This window comes from Amblyraja radiata, chromosome 33, assembly GCF_010909765.2.
Source record: "Amblyraja radiata isolate CabotCenter1 chromosome 33, sAmbRad1.1.pri, whole genome shotgun sequence".
Taxonomy (NCBI): Eukaryota; Metazoa; Chordata; class Chondrichthyes; order Rajiformes; family Rajidae; genus Amblyraja; species Amblyraja radiata.
Window position 1 is genome coordinate 10,302,712 of NC_045988.1, and position 17,844 is coordinate 10,320,555.

The 17,844-nt window shown below is 43.0% G+C and overlaps 1 protein-coding gene across 5 annotated transcripts in view; it reads left to right on the top strand.

The window, feature by feature from the left end:
- The window catches only part of rnf214 (ring finger protein 214), a 36,488-nt gene that overhangs the window by 2,410 nt on the left and 16,234 nt on the right, over positions 1-17,844 (top strand). For 4 of the 5 annotated variants that reach the window (XM_033049483.1, XM_033049482.1, XM_033049485.1 and 1 more), the window contains 5 exons: positions 1,670-1,866; positions 3,881-4,391; positions 7,003-7,062; positions 8,151-8,291; positions 12,169-12,308. In XM_033049483.1, the coding sequence (XP_032905374.1) occupies positions 1,694-1,866; positions 3,881-4,391; positions 7,003-7,062; positions 8,151-8,291; positions 12,169-12,308 (1,025 nt within the window). In that variant the 5' untranslated portion in view covers positions 1,670-1,693. The remainder of the gene's footprint in view (positions 1-1,669; positions 1,867-3,880; positions 4,392-7,002; positions 7,063-8,150; positions 8,292-12,168; positions 12,309-17,844) is intronic. The other variant, XM_033049486.1, reaches the window with a different exon arrangement.

Here is a 17,844-nt window from a genome sequence, read left to right on the forward strand (position 1 = left end):
AGTATCTTTGTAAAAATGAAACTCTTGGCTTGGCTCCTCCAAACAAAGGAGCAAACTGGACAGCTCTTTCATAGAGATAGCCCAGGAGTGTTGGGCTGAATGGTCTCATTCTAGAAGGTTCTTTGTGATTCTAGAGTCAGGGTTGAGACGTTCCTGTCTCAGTTCCAGATCTTCCATCAGCAATCTATAGATTGACCCAGAGATGTAATTTTAATATTTGTAGTTGGGTGGCACCCTGGTGCAATTGCCTTAACTCCAGTGGCCCCCGGTTTGATGTTTGCACATTCTCCCTGGGTTTTTCCGGGTTTCTTCCCACATCCCACAGATGTTGTTAAGCTGGAAAGGGTGCGGAAAAGATTTGCGAGGATGTTGTCAGGACTCGAGGGCCTGAGGTACAGGGAGAGATTGAGCAGGCAAGGACTCTATTCCTTGGAGTGCAGGAGGATGAGGGTTGATCTTATAGAGGTGTATAAGTTCATGAGAGGGATAGATAGGATAAATCTGTAGTCTTTTACCCAGAGTAAGTGGAATTCTCTGCCGCAGAGGGCGGTGGAGGCAGGTTCTTTGGATGCTTTCAAGTGAGAGCCAGATAGGGCTCTTAAAAATAGCGGTCAGGGGATATGGGGAGAAGGCAGGAACAGGGTACTGATTGGGGATGATCAGCCATGACCACATTGAATGGCGGTGCTGGCTCGAAGGGCCAGATGGCCTACTCCTGCACCTATTGTCTATTGTCTATTGTAAGGGAATCGAGAACCAGAGGACGCAGGTTTAAGATGAGGGTGGAAAGATTTAATAGGAACCTGTGGGGCAACTTTTTTACACAAAGGCTGAAGGGTAATAGAACAAACTGCCGGAGAAGGTAGTTAAGGCAGGTAGTATCACAATGTTTAAGAAACATTTAGACAGATAGGATACGTTTAGGGGGATATGAGCCAAATGCAGGCAGTTGGGCCTAGTGTAGTTATGGCATGTTATAGTCAGTATGGGCTAGTTGGGCCGAAGGGACTGTTTCCACACTGTATCCCAAAGATGTGCTGGTTGGCTGGTGGTTAGTCGTGAGAAGTTGCCCCTGATGTCGGGCATTGTTGGGCATGTGAGAGGGAACATGTTGTAGAGGAATAAATGAGTGGTGTTAATGGGATTGCTCTGATGGACTGAATGGGCATCTATGCCACAAGGAAATACAATGTAAACGAAAAAAACAAATGACGGCAAGGTGGCGCAGCGGTAGAGTTGCTGCCTTACAGCGCCAGAGGCCCGGGTTCGATGCTGGCTACAGGTGTAGTCTGTACAGAGTTTGTATGTCCTCCCCGTGACTTGCATGGGATTTCTCTGGGATCTCCGGTTTCCTCCTACACTCCAAAGACGTGCAGGTTTGTACGTTAATTGCCTTAGTATAATTGTAAATTGTCCCTAGTGTGTGTAGAATAATGGCTGGCCAGCACGGACTCAGTGGGCCGAAGGGCCTGTTTCCATGCTGTATCTCTAAATTAAACTAAATTAATTTGTGGCTGTAAAGATGGGCAGAGATATCCTAGTGTCCAGGAGCTTGTCAATGAGTCTATAGCTGATATGTATGCACTTTATCAAAGTGAGAAAGAACTTAACAAAAACAGTTTTTCTTTGAGAAAAAATGAGTGTTATCAAATTTGTGGAACTTGTCTAGCCTGCAGTACTCTGTTTCTAATACATGGAGCCTGTAGAAGTCCTGGATTCTGAAGAAAAACCTGAGGTGACATCTGCTGCCCTGAGCTTAGAAAATGGAGGACAGGTTGATGATGCCTCATGCACTGATGTACCTGCAGAGACCAGGAGCGTTGCAACTATGGGCTGTGATGCAGCACTTGAAACCCTTACACTAAGGTACTTGTAAATAATCTTGCACCTTTTTCTGCCACGGTAAATGGTTTCCAACGTATGCCTTCCATTTTCTAATTAAAAAATAAACTTGCGTTTATATACAGGTAGTTCTGATGCAAGGTGGTAGTTGTATTCTTTAGAGACCTCATATTGTGGAAAAATCATGTTATATGACAATTGGGGGAAAGGGGGTTAGAGAATTTCACACTTGCAATAACAAAATTAATTTTCCCCCAGAATTTTCAAAATAAGTCTTTTCGATAGCAAATCAGAAAACCACCGTTACAATCGACTGGGAGGGGGGATAGCGCCCGTTCTTGCCGATTGCCCATTAGAACTGAGTAAGGGGATGTTAGTGCATATATTTTTAATGTTACATCTAAAGTAGTTTAGAAAAAATAGATTAGATACTGAAAACATGATAATTAAGCCAAACTCCTGCCGTGTTTCACATATTCCATCGTGGATTGTAATGTATTTGGAAAGAGGTTCATATAAACAATGAAAGTGGTGCATATAATTCATTCTAAATTGGTGGTGTTGTATAGTGCTTGCCTATTGCTGCCACCTAGCGGTCATTCTATCCACAATAACCAAAATCATAAGAAAGAGGTCTGTAATGAGAGTAGACTGTAAGTTTATTTTTGGTTCTGGAAGCTAAAAATACCAAAGATTGTGTGATACATTGTTCTATTGCGTATTTTTGCACAAACGATTGCTTGTCATTATCAATAGTCACCCGCAATTGAAATAGCAACTTGTGTTCTTCACAGTCAATGGTGTCTGATTACTGCAGGGGCGTTACATGGAAGCAGGTTTCTGTCCCTTGCGCTGGTTAAATCCAGGACAGCTTTTTTTCTGCTTGCCAACTTCCAAAGTAACTTTTAAGTTCCGATCGAAATCACCAATTCGACCTGCTTTATGCAAATAGTGTTCCCCTATTCATCATGCATGTTAAATCCAATTCATGTTGAGGAATTACATTTTATAGAACTACCCATACTATCCTTCACACTGCAGAGACGCAGTAATAGGGAAGCAAATGTGGTCCCTGTTTTTACACTGCTGGCTCTCATAAATAGCAATGTGAAAATGATTGGAGACTTGGTTTTGGGTGTATCAATTGAGGGGGTAAATATAGAAACAAGGTTTCTGGTTTACACAAGGACACAAAGCACTGGAGTAATTCAGCGGGTCAGGAATAATCTCAATAGAAATGCTGCCTAACCGGCTGAGTTACTGCAGCACTTTGTGCGCCTAGGGGTTAAATGTCAGCTGGGAGAAAAGGAGTGAGATGGACACCAAATGCTGGAGTAACTCAGCGGGACAGGCAGTATCTCTGGAGAAAGGGAATGGATGACGTTTTGGGTCGAGACCCTTCTTCAGACCCGAAGCATCACCCATTCCTTCTTGAGAGAGGGATGCTGCCTGTCCTACTGAGTTACTCCAGCATTTTTTGTCTATGTTTGGTCTTACCCAGCATCTGCAGTTCCTTTATTACACAAAAGGTGAGAGAACCACCCTGCTCCTTTTTAAATGACCACAAATTCCTCTGGGTCTAGCAGCAAGAGAAGGCTCAATTTACCATCTTACCTGAGAGACAGCACCTTTGGCAATGTAACGCGCTAGAGCACAGCTTGAGTGTTGGGCACGTCTGTGTGGAGTGAGGCCTCAACTTTGCTCCTTCTGAAACAAATGAGGGGGCTGATGAACATGTTATTCAGCTATTCTTCTGCTTATGATGCCTTCAAAGGTAAGTGCGCATAACTTAACTAAGCATTTTGCTTTAGAATGTAGTTTAATGACCTGACAGAGTCAGGCAGTTACTCAGATGATGAAAAGGGCAACTTCAATCTTCTTTAAATTATTTCAATGATGACATTTGATTTCAGCGCTTGACTTCGTTTCATTTGTGAATGAATTAGAAATTCAATTTTGATGCATCATCCAATTAATCTGACATTACAATGATATCAAATGTATCCATGTAACCTTTGCATTGTTTATTTTTCTCCAGTGATTCCAACTCCTCTCCATCTGATCAGCAGCCACCCAGTGCAGACTTGGGCGTTGCAGTGTTCACTACTCCAGGTCCACCTGCACAGGATGATGACATCTATATGTCTAGCCCAGAAAATGAAGCAGAGGCCGCACTGGCCTGTTGTACCCCAGAAATCCTGGCTGTTTATGGTTTGCCCGAAACAGAGCTTGGAGGCCAACCGTCTGTGCCATATTACATTGATGGTGGCGAAAACGTGCCTCTGGACATGTCAAACCATCCAGAGCAGGGCTGGCTGCCCGATGCATTGGAGGGCCAGATCGCTAAACCGTTTGCTGATGAATCGTGTGGGCATTCTGGTGGCTACTGGCAATATGCAGATGAGCAGAGCATTGGCACGGTGCCAGCTGATGAAGAAGTAATGGCAAAAGCACAATGCGAAGAAAAACCAGGTGGAGATCCTGACACAATATGCAGTCTCTCAAAAGAGTTGCCAACCTTGAAGTCATTAGAAGATTCTGCAGTGCAGGTAAGGGCCTACAAGAATATAAACAGGTGTGAAGGGTTCTGGGTTGTGTCTGCGTTTGAAAGCTATCAGAATTGACCCAGTATCTCCAGAAACACCATGAAGTTTCCAGGACTCCAGATGCTTTGTTACAAAGCATGGTTATTCCAAATTGGTAGATCTTTTGCACAAGGCCTAGTGGAGTCATGCTTACGCGATATAATGATATGTGGAGTAGAGTTCATTGTTCGGTCTGCACCTCATTATGGATGGACTGGGCTGTGGTATCATGGATTTGTTGGTGTTGCTTGCATCACATAGAGCGTCAGACCTGAAACATCTGGGGGTAGTTCAGTGGAAAGATGCCCAGTCTATAGGTCATCAGCTTGAAGCCAAGACCAAAATTCTTGGTGTGATACTGAAGGAGTGCTACACTGCTGGAGGCAACATCTTTCAGATGGTGTTTTCGCGCCCATAAACCAAGACTGAGACCATTACACTCATTCTTTGGTCAGTGCTGGGTTGGTTTAGTTACTTGAATTAGCCCAGGTACGAATAAGATCTCAAAGTGACTGTGAAAAAGGCATAAACCAAGTACAGGTATTTAGTTAAATGTGAAGGTGGACAAATGATTGCTCCAAGTAAAAAAAAGTACCTTCATTTAGAATCGCACCAGTTTAATTGGGATAGTCAGCATTGTGGAGGGGAGATCTTGTCTGACTAATCTGCTTAGCCTCACTTTTAAAAATAAATCAGTGAGTGCAGTACATTTGTCATCATCTTTGTAAATCTCAGCAAGGATTTGACAAGGTCCTACATAGCAAATTGGTCAACATTTTTTGTTAAAGCCTCTGGGACCCAAAGCAGAGCCAGCAATGGGTCCGTGGCAGGAAACCAAGGGCAATGATCGATAGGAATTATGACAGAAGCCATGTTAAGGAAGTGGAGTTTCATACTGTATTCATTTCCTCGCTTTCCTTGACCCCGTATTAGTCTTAAGACACACATCAAAAGAGCTCGATAAGTTTGCAGACGGTATAAGAATTGGCCATATGATTGAGAGTGTGGTAAGTCATCAGACTGCAGGAGGATCTCGATGGTCTGGGTGGCCGGGTAGAAGGATGACAAATGGAATTTAAGCCAGGACAAGGTGAGGTGCTGTATTTGTCACGGTGCAAATGGTACGCAAACAGACAATAACTGACAGGACACAATGTGATGCGATGGAACAGAGGGATCTGCGAGAGTGTATGTCCATAGATTATTAGAGTGGCAAGACTGGTTAGTGAGGTGGTTAAATAACACATGAAGTCTTTCTTCATTAGCTGAAGAAGAGTGTATATGAGAAGGGAGGTTTACGCCAGAGCTGTTGGTTATATGCAGCACAGCTTAAGTATTGACAACAATCCTGGTGAGTGCATTACAGGAAGCTTGAGATGATCTGGGGAGGGTTCTGAGAGAACTAGGATGCTGCTAGGACTTGGATGTTGCAGCCATGGAGCAGAGTTGGATAAGTTAAGGTAGCTTCATCAAACAGGTTTGAGAGGGCAGAGGGACCTGGATTATAGAGAAAATAGGAACGACTCGTCGGCCTGAGCAGAGGAATAAAAAACCTGGAAATGAATTGAAAATAATTAATGGAAGGATGAGAGGAGGCATGAGGAAATATCTTTTATTATGCCCAATAGATGGTAATTGGGACCTCGACTGCACAGCTATGCTAAATGCCCATGGCTTGCCTAAAACAGTGCTGAGAGACCAACTGTCTGTGTCGTATGTAGGTAGATGGTAAAAGGGATCTGGAATTCACAGCCTGAAACAAATGGTAGAGGCAGAAGCAATGAACTAAATGGTTTCACAATCATAATGTTTTTGATTTGCTTGCTCCTGTGGTTTTAACATGTCCAATTATCGTCCATTCATAGTTTTTTGTTTTAACCAAAAGAAGCCTTCAATAGTTATCCATTTTTTAAAAGCAAAAATGGATCTCCTTGTCGGTGTTCCATTGTTTTAACCCTTTTGGAAATGTAAATCAGTTCTCTTAACGCTCGGTCAACATGGATGAGATGGGCTGAAGGGCCTGTTTCCGTGCTGCATGACTCCATGACCTGCCCTTTTTTTACTTTTCTTTCCAACCATAACTGGACAGATTATGTGGCCTAACTAATGTTTGTTCATGTTTAAGAAAGAACCGCAGATGCTGGAAAATTAAAGGTAGACAAAAAATGCTGGAGGAGCCCAGCGGGTGAGGCAGCGTCTCCATAGATGCTGCTCACCCGCTGATTTCCGCCAGCATTTTTGTCTACCCAATATTTCTTCATGGTCTTCATTGTGTGCAAGCTTTTGGCTGTGATTCCTGCAGTGTAGCAGATATCTTAATGGTTTTATCCATATATTATATATTGAGTCCTTTCCATTGGATCTTCAATTACTTAGTTTGCTTATGCTGGAGAATGCAGTTGTTTGAATGTAAAATAATTATCAGTGCTCATGCTCCAGAAAGTACATTCTGTACATTCTTGATCCCCAAGCACATGGTTTGTGATGTTAATTATTTAATAGTATCAAACTTTTTTTGTATATTTTCTTGAATCTGCTTGGAACTGGAACCTAAGCCAAGTCTTTTCCGTTTCAGACTGATTGCTTTACTGTGGATGCAGAGGTCAGTACTGATCAGGACATTGAGAGGTACATGGTAAGTGAGTATTGTTGTCGAGCTGTTAACTCTGGTGCTGACGAGTAGCGTTCTTCAATTCTCATTTCCACATCCTTTGTTCTCCAAGGACTGATTAAAGCTCTGGCACTATCTCTTCTGTTCACCACTGGGTCTAAAATGCATTTAGATGGTCATTTAGTTTGCTGAGAGAGGTAACCGGGCTTTTTTAATATTCTGAACTGTTTTGGTAAGAACGAAAATTTAAGAACTAGTCGGGGAAAAGAACTCCCAAAGCCAACTTATTGGTGAATTCCATCAGAAGACTAGTGAACAGCCAACAATTCCCTGGCGTGAGGGATTATGGGGACAAGGCAGGAGAATGGGGTGAGGAGGGAGAGCTAGATCAGCCATGATTGAATGGTGGAGTAGATTTGATGGGCCGATTGGCCTAATTCTGCTCCTATCACTTATGACCTTTTTTTTTTTTTTAAATCACTTATGACATAAATGAAGCCACCCACTTTAACAAGCCAAACCTATACAGTATAAGTGGCTAGTAACATCTGTGCCACAATTGTGCCAGGCATGGGCATCTCCAACATTACCACTGACATTCAGTGCATTACCATCATTGAGTCCTTCAACATCAACATGGTGGAAGCCATTGACAAAATAGACATGATCCACCACATCCATTCGATGTAATCCCACCTCCTACGCTGTAGGGACAATTTAGAGGCCAATTAGCTTTCAGATTTGCATGTCATGGGATGTGGGTGGAAACTGGAGCATCTGGAGAAAACCCAAGCAATTGCATGGTGAATGTGCAAACTCCACACACAAACACCCGAGGTCAGGATTGAGCCCGGGTCTCTGGCACTGTGAGGTGGCAGCTCTTCCAGCTGTGCCACCGTGCTGTCCAAATTTAGAAAAGAAACAAGTACAGTAGCCAGCCTTGAGCTTTTGGCTTGGGGTCGATTCGTTATCAATTGACCCAATTTGCAGGTTTGCTCTCTGAAACCAGTCTACATTAATGCTGGCACGTTGAAGGCAGGATTTTCTCGGTACATGTGAAGTCGTAGCTTTTATTTTTTAATGTTTTAATCTTGCATGGTGTGTTGCTTCAGAATGAAGTGGCGACTGAACGGGAGGTCCTGAAGGACAAGTACCAGGAGGTGTTGGATCGACAGATACAGGTGGAGAACCAGCTCCAGGTCAAAGTCCGTCACCTTCACGAGCAGCAGGAGGAAGAGGAGAACATCTACCAGGTAGGAAGAAAAAGTGACTTGCATTTACCTTTCTCATCCATGGTCATTTCCAAAATGCTTTGCAACCTAGAAAGTACTTTTGCAGCAAGTGAAATCACCACTGTTATGTGGGGAATGAAGCCAGTTTGCACACAGCATGTTCCAACAAATAGTTCTGAAGTACAGACCAGAGTGATAATCTTTTGGTTTTTAAGAAGGAACTGCAGATGCTGGAAAATCGAAGGTAGAGAAAAATGCTGGAGAAACTCAGCGGGTGCAGCAGCATCTATGGAGTGAAGGAAATAGGCAACGTTTCGGGCCGAAACCCTTCTTCAGACTAACCTTTGGTGATGTTTGAAGGCCAATATATGAAGGAAGCATTTATCTTCTACCTCCAAGGATAGACAGTTGTGCATTTTGGTCTGATTCGGAATAGACATCTGATTTGGCTTCATGTCCATTCTAATTGGCCAGCACGCCATGACCATTCCATTGAATGAAATCACAAGGGAATGGAGAAGCTGGAATCTGGAGCAAATAACAAACTGCTGGATGAACTCTGTGGGTTAGGCAGTATCTGCAGAGAGAAATGGACGGTAAGCATTTCGAGATGAGACTATTCGAAAGCTCTCGACCTGAAACATCAAATATTCATTTCTCTCCACTGATGTTGCCTGGCCTGTTGCGTTCCTCCAGGCAGTTTGTTGAATGAAGTGTTAGGAGAACCTTGTTGCAATAACATTGCATGCCAAAAGCAGTGTGCACAATGCTTGGATTTGTCTGAAATCAGTGGGACCAACGTTTCGGTAACTAGGGTCTCAACAAACACAAAGTGGACAGCCCATGCCAGACGTAATTAGCACCACCTGAAAGGTAGACAAGGCCATGAAACAGAGTTTCCAGGTAATGCCTTGTTAGGAACTGGGAAATATACCTTTCTGTTCTTCTATGTGATTGCCCAAATTTCTCTAGCTTATTCCCGACAGTATTATGCATCATACTGGCTATGCAAAAAGTTGCCAAACCAGAACCGAGAGATGGATAATAAATGTTGGCCACATCCCAAAATAACAAAATAGGCTTACTTAACTAATGGAGCATAGCATGTATTCCCCACAGTTCATGGGCATAGTACTTCTGCATTTACCTGACTTATAAATTTACGGGTCCACTCAAAGTCATACAGTGGCGCAGCAGGTAGAGCTACTGCCTCACAGCACTGGAGATCCAGGTCCATCCTGGCATCAGGTGCTGTCTGTGTGGAGTTTGCGCGTTCACCCTATGACGACGTGGGTTTTCTCCGGGTTCTCTGATTTCCTCCCACATCCCATAGACGTGCAGGTTTTTGGATTAATTGGCCTCTGTAAATGCCCCTAACATGTAGGCAGTGAATGGGAAAGTGGGATAACATAGAACTAGTGTGGATGGGTGATCAATGGCCATCAGCACACGGTGGGCCGAAGGGCCTGTGTCCGTGCTCTAACTTTCAATCAATTTTATTCAATTAATCAAAAAAACTATACCGAATATTACTTGAGCAAGAATTGTCCTTGAATTAGCATGTTTGTACCAAATATTTGAGTTGGCACCGAGTGATTTAGAGTGAAGATCTAGCCTGGTTCAACAGAGTCAACAACAGCTGGCATTAGAGCAGCCTTGTGGCTCATGGATTTGAGACAACATGACCAATAACTGTGTGGCAGAACAACCATAAACTTTGTTGTCTTCAAAAGGTTTTGGATGTGATCTTTTGAGTTCTCTCCATGAGCCACTGTTTGGCAACCTCGGTAGATATTTTCCTGTATACAATGGTTTAGTATGAATTAAACTAGAATAAGCATTTTCAAAGTCAGTGACTGAGAGATTCCTCTGAACAGAGAAGGTGCATTAAATGAGTTGTGCGCAATGGGTCATATATATAAGAAGGTACACAAAATTGCTGGAGGAACTCAGCGGGTGCAGCAGCATCTATGGAGCGAAGGAAATAGGCGACGTTTCGGGCCGAAACCCTTCTTCAGACTGTGTGTGTGTGTGTGTGTCCAGTGTGGATGGCCACGGACACAGTGCTGGAGTGGCTCAATGGGTCAGGCAGTGTCTGGAGAACATGGATACGTGACGTTTTGGGAATAGCCCTACCAATATCTGGAGATGGGCATTCAATAGTGACCACATCCCAAGAATAAAGGCCAAATATCTTTTGGAGCTTAAAATGGGCTACCTATTATCTTTGGGAATAGCACTTTTGAACTTCCATAAGTCCATACAGCAAGGAAACAGGTGATCATGAGTCCATTTACACAAATCCTATTTTACTCTCCGTACTTTGCTCCACCCAGTGTAGATGGGGCAATGTAGATGGGACCAGTGTAGACGGGGCAATGTAGATGGGGCCAGTGTAGACGGGGCAATGTAGATGGGACCAGTGTAGACGGGGCAATGTAGATGGGACCAGTGTAGACAGGGCAATTGGTGAGTGTGGGCAAGTTGGGCCGAAGGGTGTGTTTCATAAGTCATAAGATCATAAATGATAGGAATAGAATTAGGCCATTCGGCCCATCAAGTCTACTCTGCCATTCAATCATGGCTGTTCTATCTCTCCCTCCTAACCCCATTCTCCCGCCTTCCCCCCATATTCTCTGACACCTATACTAATCAAGAATCTATCTATTCCTGCCTTAAAAATATCCACTGACAGCCTCCACAGCCTTCCATGGCAAAAATTCCACAGATTCACCACCCTCTAACTAAATACATTTATCCTCATCTCCTTCCTAAAAGAACGTCATTTAATTCTGTGACCTCTTGTCCTAGACTCTCCCAGTAGTGGAAACATCCTCTCCACATCCAATCTATCCAAGCATTCCGCTATTCTGAATGTTTCAATGAGGTCCCCCCTCATTCTTCTAAACTCCAGCATGTACAGGCCTAGTGGTAACAAATGCTCTTCATAGGTTAACCTGGGATCATTCTAGTAAACCTCCTCTGGACCCTCTCCAGAACCAGCACATCATTCCTCAGATATGGTGCCCAAAATTGCTCACAGTATTTGAAATGCGGCCTTACCAGCGCCTTATAGAGCCTCAACATTACATCCCTGTTTTTGTATACAAGCCCTTTTGAAATAAATGCTAGTTTCCATGCTGTATGACTCTTGAGTTGGGCTGCAGTGATTTTTTTACATTTTTTAATTTGTGTTGTCCTGGGAAGAACTGTTTAACCTAATTCTTCTTTCTCGCAATCCCATTTCGTACCCAGGATAATGCCATAATTCAGGCAACTGAATCATCCTACTGCATTCAGGGAGCACTGCTGAATGACTATCTACCTCTTTGGTGACCGTCGGACTATCTTTGATTGGACTTTGCTGGCTTTACCTTGCACTAAACGTTATTCCCTTATCATGCATCTATATACACTATAAATGGCTCGATTGTAATCATGTATTGTCTTTCTGCTGACTGGTTAGCATGCAACATAGGATTTTCACTGTACCTCAGTACACGTGACAACAAACTAAACTGAAACTAACCACAGGAGGTTTCCATAGAACTGTGGAAGCATTTTGCAATTCTCCCTGGAATAGAAGTACACCATTAGTTAAGTGGCTGAACTTAATTTGGTGGTGCTGAATTAACATTCGCTATTCAACATGTAATCCCCAAGGCTGTGCCGTTGATGTTAATTTGGCTCGCGCTCTTGAGCATGGTAACTGTTTGAAGTTGATTACTGATAGTGCCTTTAGCATTTACAATTTAAATTAAAATGTTCCATTACATGAAATTGCTGTAAAATGAAGCTTCTTTTGGGAAGATTAGCAGTGTTGTTCCTCTTTCCGCGGCTGACAAGTTGTGGGACGGCAATGCGAATGTCCTTTTCGTTCTATCACCAAAACTTGCAGGAGAACATTAAGCAGATCAAGGAGATGAAGGTCAAACTGGTGGAGCTGAAGAAGAAGTCTGAAAAGGAAAAGAGAGAATTTGCTCAAAAAGAACAGGAGCTGAAGAATGAAGTTGAGAGACTCTACGAGAATGGGAAGCGGTAATAAACCTTTTAGTTTAGAGATACAGCGCGGAAATAGGCCCTTCAGCCCACCGAGATTGCGCCAACCAGTGATCACTATCCGACACACTAAGGATAATTTATAATCTTTACCGAACTCAATTAACCAACAAACAAGTACGTCTTTGGGGTGTGGGTGAAAACCGGAGCACCCGGAGAAATCCCACACGATCACAGGGAGAACGTACAGACAGCACCTGTAGTTAGGATCTCTGGTGTTCTAAGGCAGCAACTCTACTGCTGCGCCCCAGTTTCAGTAATTTCGGGAATTTATTAGAACATTTTGTAGGGGCAGGATTTGCTTGCATTTGGAAAATAATGGACGCATCATGAGAGGAATAGATCATGCAGATGCACAGAGTCGCTTGCCCAGAGTAGAGGAACCGAGAACCAGAGGACATTAGGTTCAAGGTGAACAGGAAAAGGTTTAATAGGAATCTGAGGGGTTGCTTTTTCACACAAAAGGTGGTGGGTGTATGGAACAAGCTGCCAGAGGAGGTAGTTCATGGGACTATCCCAACGTTTAAGAAACAGTTAGACAGGTACATGGATAGGGACAGGTTTGGATGGATATGGACCAAGCGCAGGCAGGTGGGACCAGTGTAGCTAGGACATGTTGGCCGGTGTGGGCAAGTTGGGCCGAAGGGCCTGTTTCGACACTGTATCACTCTATGACACTCTATGACTATGTATTAGGGATAGTCTTTATCCAAAGGTGGAAATGTCAAATGCCAGAGGAATCTTTTAATGGGAAAGGGTGGAAAGCTTGTAGATTTATTTGGCAAGATTTGTTTTTTACACAGAGTGTGGTAAGTGCTTGGAATACTTTGCCAGGTGAGGTGGTACAACCAGATATGATCGAAACATTTAAGAGGCATTTCGACCAACATTTGCACAGGCAGAGTAGTGGGACACTGATTATACAGAAGGAAGTGGCGTCATGTTAAACAAAAACATGGGGCAAAGGCCCCCTTGCCATGCTGTATTGTTCAACATGTGGGGAGAAGGCATTTGTTAGATTGGTATCATGGTCACTGCAGACATAGTGGGCTGAAGGTCCTGTTCCTATGCTGTATTTTTCTATGTTCGATATAGATAATCTCAGACCTGCTGAGTGTTTAATGCGCTTTTTGTTTATATTTCAGAATTTGTACATTTGCAGATATTTTGATTTTTTTTTTAATTAGTTTCTCGACTAGTGGAGGATTGACAGGGCACTTTGTTTCAAAACCTCCTGCTGAGGATTTTACATTTGGTTAATTAAATCTAATATTAACAAGTTGGCGCTGTGAAACTTCTGGAATGTAATTTAAAATCCCACCAGGTGCGTAGACATCCTTTTGGGAAAAGTAATTGGCTGTGCTGACCTGGTCTGTTGCATTGATGACTGCAAACCCAGATCTGCTCTGTAGCATATGTGACTCCAAGTCATGAGGTCGTAAGTGATAGGAGCAGAATTAGGCCATTTGGCCCATCAGGTCTACTCTACCACTCAATCATGGCTGATCTATATCTCCCTCTTAACCCCATTCTCTTGCTGTCATAAGTGATAGGAGCAGAATTAGGCCATTCGGCCCATCAGGACTACACCATTCAATCATGGCTGATCTATCACTCCTTCCTAACCCCATTCTCTTGCCTTCATAAGGTCATAAGTGACAGGAGCAGAATTAGGCCATTTGGCCCATCAGGACTATACCATTCAATCATGGCTGATCTATCACTCCCTCCTCACCCCATTCTCCTGCCTACTCCCCACCTCTAACACCTGTACTAATCAAAAATCTAACTATCTCGGCCTTAAAAATATCCACCGACTTGACCTCTACAACCTTCTGTGATAATGAATTCCACAGATTCACCACCCTCTGACTAAAGAAATTTCTCCTCATCTCCTTCCTAAAAGAATGTCCTTTAATTCTGAGGCTATGACTTCTAGTTCTAGACTCTCCCACTAGTGGAAACATCCTCTCCACATCCACTCTATCCAAGCCTTTCACTATTCTTTATGTTTCAATGAGGTCCTCCCTCATTCTTCTAAACTGCAGCGAGTACAGGCCCAGTATCTTCTCCCCATGACCCCTGACAAAGTCTAAACCTGGAAGTAAACCTGGTCTGTAAAGTATGTGACTCCAAACCCATGCCTTCCTGCAATGGGTCTGCAGGCTACAAGGCTCATGGTCACCGCACTAGGTTTTATAAGATATTAAGTAAAGTTTGGATAATAGACTTGTCATCTGGTTTTCAAACGGGTGGAATGGGAGTGGCTACAAGAGTACAGGTGGAAAATCAGTCGAGTGGCCAACTCTGGAATGTAGCTAAATCTTCATTGTTCCTCAGCTGTCAACACCAGGATTATGTTTTTTAAAGACCAGTTTGTGCCTTAGCCTAGGGTGTATTCATAAGTTCTAGGAGAAGAATTAGGCCATTCGGCCCGACATGTCTACTCCGCCATTCAATCATGGCTGATCTATCTCTCCCTCAACCCCATTCTCCTGCCTTCTCTCCATAAGCCCTGACACCCGCCGCAAATTATGAGGCAGAATTTTCAGATATTATGGAAGTGGAAGTCATGATAATTAATAACTAGTATCGAGGGGTTATGGACAGGTTGGTGAAATGGATGGATAAGTTCCATCTGAAAGTTACAGTAAGAGGATGCAAGATGGTACATGTTGGTTGGAAAAATATGCAAAATTATTGGTTCAGTGGTGCTTTTATTGTCTCGTGTGCAAACGCACAGTGAAATTATTTTCTTACATACGGACCAGTAAAGTATTGCCGTACATAAGCGTAATCCCCGATTACCAAAGCATACAGAAATAGTCTGCTGAGCCCGCATGCAAGGGGGGGCCAGGTTTTGGAGCCATTTTCAAAGTCCAGTCCGCACCCTAGGTCCTATGAGTGGTATCCGACCTAGGCAAGTCCCAGGCTGCTTCAGGGCCTCCAATCCTTGGACGTGTGGAACGACCAGCGAACCGATGTCCCTCTCCTCGCCCATCCACCTTTGTGCCAGACCCCGCACCCTCTCTTACCGGCCTTGTAGAATGGTAAAATGGTACAGGAATGGAGAATAAGTGGCAGGGGAGTTATTCCTCTAATTTAAATTTTTAAAAAAAAACAATCCATGGGGTCACAGGGCTGGGGTAAAGAACCTCTCAGGGGTTCAATTGTGGCCAAATTTGGGCAGCATACTTCAGGACCAATGTGAAAATGGGCTTTACTAAAACAATACCAGAGATTAGAGACTTTGGAACATAGGTACTTTAGAGAAGTCAGATTTATTCCAAGAATATTGACAATTGAGAAAGGGTCTGATGGAGGTTTTTAAACTTGTCGAGGATTTAGACAGTAAATGGAGACAAAATGTTTCTGTTGATGGAAGGATAAAGAATCAATGGACATAAGATGAAGGTGATTGATAAAAGAGTCAACAATGAGGAAAGTATTTTATGCAGAGGATCAGAATGTAGATAGAATGCACATCCTGGGAAGTTTAGTCCCAGCAAGCCAAGGCAAGCTGGATAAGTACTTGAAAAGAAAGTATTTTAAAGACTTAGAGGATCAGGATTTGCTGATCTATGCTTACATACAGACAACACAGGAGATCTCCATCTCTGCTTCAATATCTGTGGCTTCTGAGATAAGGGCAAGTTATATACTCCAGCACTTGGTGCGATACAAGCAAGTCAGAATTAATGACAAAGACTGCCTTTCCCAGCAAAGTCCATGTGCTGAGTATGAGTAATCTTATGTTAAAAAAAAATATATGTGGTTAATTTGCAAACAATTCCCCGCAAACAAAATGGTGGGTTATAATTGGGAAATTTGACTTGGAATATTAAATGTTCACATCTGAAGCCAAATGCAAGCAGTATTTCTATTGCAGAGGGTAAAAAGATGAAACGAGGCATTTGAGACCAGGATACTAAAGTAATTTATGAAACTGCCAGATACATTAATAGGAAAACTGTGGGATGTATATTTTGAAAATATATCATGTGGCTTCATCAAAATTAGCTTGAGTCCTTTTGTCAGCTGGCATCTGTTAGCACCGATAAGTTTAAAGCTGAAAAGTCTTGACCGACATTCAGAAGAATTCCTGATGCTGCTTTCTTTCCCTGGGGTTGATCTTTAAAGCAATGCTTCACAGGTTCTTGTAGCTACCTGTCACACCACATCTAAGTCCCAGTGCAAGTACATTTTTAATATTATCGTTTTACACTAGAGTCAGAGTGGAAAGATCTGCATGGAATAAAATCCAAACTTGCCATTGATGATGCACAGGGCAGTAATGGTCCTTTGCTCCCATGTCTGTTCGGACATAGAGGAACGGCCCTTTGGCCCGTAATGTCTGCGCTGAACATGATGCCAAGCCAAACTGATCACATCTGCCTGTATACAATCCTTCCCTGCACAACACGTGCTAATCTAAAAACCTCTTAAACACCCCCGTTGTATCTGCCTCTGCCACTCCTGACAGTACATTACAGGCTCCCACTATCTCTGTACATATTTTTAAAAAAAGACCCGTACAACTCCATTAAACTTTCACCCTCTCACCTTATAGTTCCGCCCTCTAGTGTTGGCTATTTCCACCCTGGGGGAAAAACGATTCTGACTGTCTACACACTATTTTATATACAAATCCAGAAAGATGCTAATGTTCATGCAGAAAGATGCCAATGTCCCCTTCCCAATTGCAGCAGTGAATTGTTGCTTAAATGTTTCCACGGTTTTTAGCTTAATTGTTCCACAGATTCACCACCCTCTGACTAAAGAAATTCCTCCCCTTCTTTCTAAAGGTCTGTCCTTTTATTCTGAGGCTGTGGGCTCTGGTCTTAGACTCTCCCACTGTTGGAAACATCCTCTCCACATCCTTTTGTGGCAATTGGACCTGAATTATATAAAATGGCGTTGGAAAACGTGGCGACTCTTGTGTGCTATCTCAGTGTAATCTGCTATTCCTACACCCCTGTACTCGAGTATGATTGTGACCATGTATAGTAATCATTTTACTGGCTGTGTGCAAGGAAGTAATTTCACTGTACCTAGGTCCATGTGACAATAAAATGCCATTGAAGCGTTGAAACTATTTTGTTTCATTATTCTTTTAATCTTTAGGAGACGTGAGGAAACCTGAATCTAAAATCCAACCACATTTTCTGTATGAATTTCTACCGGTAGCAGGAAGCCCAGCCGTTTATTCTTTTCCCCCCCACTTCAATTTAAAAAATAAAAAAATCCTCAACTCCTGTGGTTCGAAGTGCACAAAGAAAGCTTTGCAAACCCGTTTGTGCTGTCCTTGAGCAGACTGCAGACAAAGCAAAATCATTTTCACTGCAGCGTTTGTAGGCACTGAAATCTTGGAGTTTTCTTTCTCAAATAAATAATTGAAAATTCTCTTTCATAAACCCAACGCAGAGGAATTATTGTTTAAGAAGGAACTGCAGATGCTGGAAAATCGGAGGTAGACAAAAATGCTGGAGAAACTCAGCGGGTGAGGCAGCATCTG